Source organism: Solanum lycopersicum, chromosome 4 (genome assembly GCF_036512215.1).
Source record: "Solanum lycopersicum chromosome 4, SLM_r2.1".
In the NCBI taxonomy this organism is placed as follows: domain Eukaryota; kingdom Viridiplantae; phylum Streptophyta; class Magnoliopsida; order Solanales; family Solanaceae; genus Solanum; species Solanum lycopersicum.
This window is the reverse complement of record NC_090803.1, coordinates 64,293,435-64,298,335: the sequence shown is the minus strand read 5'-3', so window position 1 is coordinate 64,298,335 and position 4,901 is coordinate 64,293,435. Positions and strand designations below refer to the sequence as shown.

Below are 4,901 nucleotides of genomic sequence, written 5' to 3'. Positions count from 1 at the left end.
GAAAACTAAATTAAGAAAAAATGAAATTTTTTGAAAATTAAAAAGTTCAAAATGAAGCTGGATTATATCTTATCAATTGTAACAACTTACCAACCAACATGCCTCCTACCAACTTGAAAGAATACAAATAAACTTTATTGACATAAAGTGTATCAGCTAGACAATTGCACATGTTTGTAAAACTTAAGTTGTTGAAAATCATTAAGCAATTAGTGATGATTTTGAACAAAAAATAGAACAATTCTTAGAGACATGTTAGATTAAGAGAATTATTTAGACAAGGTTGAAAATGTTACACAAGTAAACAAATGAACAAATCTTAACAGGAATACTTAAGTCATTTAATATCTTGAGTACATATTTGATTTGGCAAAGGGTGTGAGCATTAAGGGGAAAAAGGGAAAGAGCTCACTTCAAGAGTTGCAAAATAGCATGTTCCTAGTTTTACATATTACATGGCAGGTAGGGTTGGATTCATAAGAGTTGTTCCAAGAAGGCCATTACAAAGACTGGAGCCTTCGTTCGTTGTCTTACTGTGTTCTGCTCTAGGACTGCTCCCTGCACTGCTGTTGGAGAGGGAACCGAAGGAGGACTTTTGCAAGACTCCGGTTGGTGATGATCCCATCCGAGGGCTTCTATCCCATCCTTCAGTCAGGAGATTAAGAGCTGACTTGTTCTTGCAATCGCCTGAGCTGCTATTAGTGCTATGCAAGACCTCACCAAGAGGTCCACCCAAGGAAGATTCCCATGATATAGGAATCCAACTTCCTTGTCTTTGGTTATGTTCACTGATGATGGTACCAATGCCTAGTCCCATTTGAGTTGCTTCATGCTCCCGAGACCTACGTGGTGAGGCCGTGAGCTTGTCATTCGCGGGAGAGGAAGTCGAAGACATGAAGTCTGATGTGACTAATGGGATGGAAATGGAGAGCTGAGTTGGATCTGACTGCAAATCAATGTCTGGCCATGAAACATTTGATTGATCAGATTGGTTTTTAGGCCACTCGTCCATGAATTGTCGAAGAGGATGATGCTGTGATTTACTTTCTTGATCACTGACATCTGAATTGACATAGCCACGGCAGTTAACTAGCGAAGAATTTTTATTCAAGGGATTGATCAAAGAGTCTGCACAAACTAATCCGAATTCGGCCCTGGAGGTTAATCCATACAGATTCTGCGCCTTCTGGATTGAATATTGAGGCTCTTTTACACTTGCTGAAACAACTGAAGAGCCTTTTGTATCCGAATACCTTTCACCAAAATTTTCCTTGGCTGTATAACTCCTGCAATTGAAGATAGAAATTAGAACTTGGAATAAATAAAGCATCAAAGAACAAACGTATACTCTCTGTTGGCTCCGAAAATCCTTAATTCGTACTACTAACTATCATTTAGTCAAAAACTGCAGTTTAATGTTGAATTGAGCTTTGATGGAGACTACTAAAATGTACCTCTCAAGATAAGGGGATGTTGTGGACAGATTAGTTCCAGCAGGCTGCAAGTTGGAGAGTTGATTGTGATGAGAGAGATTGAGACTGTTGGATGCTGCAGCGCCCCCTCCGGAAGCCAAAGCTGCAGATGCTGCAGATGGCATGTTGGTCAGCTTGGCGGAAGTAGTAGTAACACCGGTGTTGTTTCCGGAGGCAGAATTGCCAGTTTGTCCTTCCACAGGCTTTCTTGAACGATGGCGGCCCCTGTTCATGTGTCGCTCGCAATACTTTTGATCAGCAACTGCATCTCTTGAGCACCTCCATTTTTTACCATCTGTTCTCCTACACCTCCCTGGCTCTGGATCATTACTATTGGAGAATCCTAGATGGAAAGCACCCCATCCCACTGCCAATAGAACCAGGACACAGATCATCCACTGTTCTAGGATTTTCACTAAAGGGGTTCATAACATGAAGAATCAAACACATGGAAAAGCCAAAAGTGTTCAACATCTACTATATTCACATTAGAATTAACTACGTATAAACAATGTAATTTTCCACCAATCTGGTTCTGCCCCCAAGTGGACATAGATTAAACAAATTTAGGTACACATGTCTTTAATATTTTGTCTAGATCTCACATTTCAGGGACAAATGGGGAAAAGTTGCAATCTTTATAATATAACAAGATTGTAAGCAGGAAAAGCAAAGACTTACAAGCATTGGGTCTAAGGCCTGCAAAAGTTGAGAAACCAGCAGATTCAAGAGCTTTTCTTATAGGATTGAGGAGATAAGGGGGTATTGGAATATTTGCAGTGATGTACTTGTAGATCAAGGCCTGATGTTCCAGCTCCATCCACTGTGATGGAGTGAATGGCCCTTTAATTCCTGCTATTAACCCATGCATATTTCCAGCATTCAAAGCTCCACTACCATAACCTGAGTAAGAAAAGATCAAATCTTTAATAACAAAAACTAAACTCTTCTGTCTGCTCAACAAATGTGAAAGAAGAAAAATGGACTGTTGAAAGATGCATTATAGTAATACCTCAAACTTAAAGCTATGTCTACAACATTTAAGGGGGGTACACAACATTTTTAATACCAAAGGGAACACATCAATGAAAGAAGAAAATATCTTCAACTCTCTTTATGGCTTTTCATCTGATTATGCCTTTGAAAAATCAAACATCGCCACAAACTTATTACCAATAATAGGTAAATATAGAAACCATGTAACAAAAAGATGCCATCTTTATTCTATTTTTATTTGTGGGGTTGGTTTTGACAAGATTCAAACACTAGCACATTGCTACCAAAAATCCAGCAGTTAATTTTTTTTTTTAAAAAACAAAACCAACTTAGAATCATTCCCAACACCCAAAAACAAATCTTGATAACACAACAAGAAACCCCACAAAGACAATAAAGATAGGATCTTTTTCATCTTTATAGTATACCTGAAGTGTTTCTAGCAAAAGCAGTTGAAGGGTGTTGATTATAATAAGGCATTGTGACATGATTTTGAGAGTTGGGTGCAGAAAAGCTAAGCATTTGCTGATTGTCATGAGAAATTGGAAGCTGGTGAAACATCATGGTAGCTTTAGTAGATGAAAAATCATCACTTGTCTTGGCTAATTTACTCTCCTTATTCCACTCATCTTCAGTAACAGAGGACCTTTCATGTTTATTAAATCCACCAGATCCATACCATTTTTGCTTTGTCTCAGCTGAGGCAACAAACATAGTAGTATTGTCTGAACAAATCACCCCACCCCCACCACTATCCAAACCCCCAAAGTCCATTAAAACAAGAAAATAAAGATGAGCCTTTTATTGAAGAGGGGTCACTTAGTATCAAAGAAAGAGACAGAAAGAAGATGATTTGTTGTTGGAAGAAGAAGAAGAAGAAGAAGGACCATGTTTTTTGTTTTTCTTTAGTTGTTTTAGTTATATATGAAATGTGTTTGGGGAGTTGTGGCAAGTGTTGGGAATTTGTATAGCAGAATAAGGAGAGCTATATAGTGGAGTACTACCTCTAAAAAAGAAAGAGACACTGGTTTTCTCCTTTAGGAGTTGCTAATTGTTTTGGTGAAAGACAAAAATTATTGGAGAGAGAGAGGAACTACATGTAAATATGTAGAAGAAGAAAGTACTCTTATTATTTAGTCTTGGTTTCTTATATAATAAAACCCTCCCAATGTTTTTTCATATATTAAGTTGAAAAATTATTATTATGAGTGTTTAATTAAGAGTTTTGTGACCTTTTTGTAATAATTTATTATTTGTGTAAAAAAATTATTAATTATATAAAGATTTTTATAGGTATTAGTATGAAAATTTATTTTTCTCTAAATTTTCATACTAATTTACAGTTTTCTTACCGTGCAAATTGAGGGTGTATTAAAGTTATGTTAATAAATTGTGCTTGAGTTAGTTCTCAATATTTTTTTCCTATATTAAATCAATCAAATTGTTTCTACTTAATACTTTAAAAAGACATTACACACTTAATTAGGTACGAGTTCGCAAAAATATTTCATGTTTCATATTTATGAGAATTTAATAAAAGCCATAATATATAAATATGTTATTTAACTTGGTTATAAATTATATTTATAACCTTTAATTTTGAGTTGCGCAAGTAGACACTTAAATTTGTATAAAATTGAAAAAATAAACATACATGTCCTACATATCATTTTTTGTTTTACATGTATTGTGTCATATAAAATTTATATTGTGTTTATACATTTAAATGTTAAATATTTAAAGTGTTTATTTATATATTATAAAAATTAAAAATACAACTATTAAATTAAATTTAATATATCACTTATTTTGAAACGAGCAAAACGAGAAGCTAATGAAGTGGTGGGTTACATGAACTAAAAGATGCATAACCACGTGACGACATCACTATATATATAAATCTATATGTATCTATATATTTATACTTTTGTTGTCCTACTCTCACACCCCCACCCCCGTACTCTACCCCCACCCCACGCGTGCCCTCTCACACTATATGATAAAATTATTGGGAAAGTAAAAATAATTTTGTTAGAAACGGCCATTATCTTCCTAATAAAAACAAATATAATTTTGAAAATTAAGATGGCATGTTTTTTTTTTACTCCTTTTCTTCTCTCTATTTTTTTGTTTTCTTCTTCCCATTTTTGTTTTTTCATCGAAAATCAAAATCTAACGTAAAAAAAATGTAAAAGTAATGATTACAATACATGAAATAAACAAATTCATATTCTTTTTAATTGATTCTTAAAAATTGAATCTATAATTTTATGTTTATGTGTTTTAAAGTTTAAAAATTATAATCAATTCTAAATAAAGATAGATGTTTAATAGTAATTAACATTTTTGTAAATATTCGTTAAGTAACTATTGATATTAAATTTAATTATCAATAAAACTTTAGTATTTTCGTTATAATGTATCGGAAAAAAT

General features: G+C 33.9%; 1 protein-coding gene across 2 annotated transcripts; it reads right to left on the bottom strand.

The window, feature by feature from the left end:
• Positions 1-319: 319 nt before the first annotated feature.
• Positions 320-3,636, bottom strand: LOC101252681 (growth-regulating factor 1-like). 2 transcript variants are annotated; one of them, XM_026030842.2, is made up of 4 exons: positions 2,897-3,636; positions 2,154-2,375; positions 1,455-1,887; positions 320-1,286 (listed from the first exon to the last, which is right to left on the bottom strand). In XM_026030842.2, exons 1-4 carry the CDS (start codon positions 3,240-3,242, stop codon positions 452-454), a joined length of 1,836 nt encoding a protein of 611 aa, XP_025886627.1. In that variant the 5' UTR covers positions 3,243-3,636; the 3' UTR covers positions 320-451. The 2 variants fall into 2 exon arrangements, with proteins under 2 accessions (XP_025886627.1, XP_004238069.1); XM_004238021.5 differs by having other exon boundaries at positions 1,455-1,839; positions 2,897-3,592.
• Positions 3,637-4,901: the final 1,265 nt, after the last annotated feature.

Coding starts and splice junctions, on each gene's coding strand:
- LOC101252681 (XM_026030842.2), bottom strand. CDS start 3,242: ATGGACTTTGGGGGTTTGGATAGTGGTGGGGGTGGGGTGATTTGTTCA. Junction 2,376..2,896: donor TTTTGCTAGAAACACTTCAG/GTATACTATAAA, acceptor TTTCTTACTCAG/GTTATGGTAGTGGAGCTTTG. Junction 1,888..2,153: donor AGGCCTTAGACCCAATGCTT/GTAAGTCTTTGC, acceptor GAACCCCTTTAG/TGAAAATCCTAGAACAGTGG.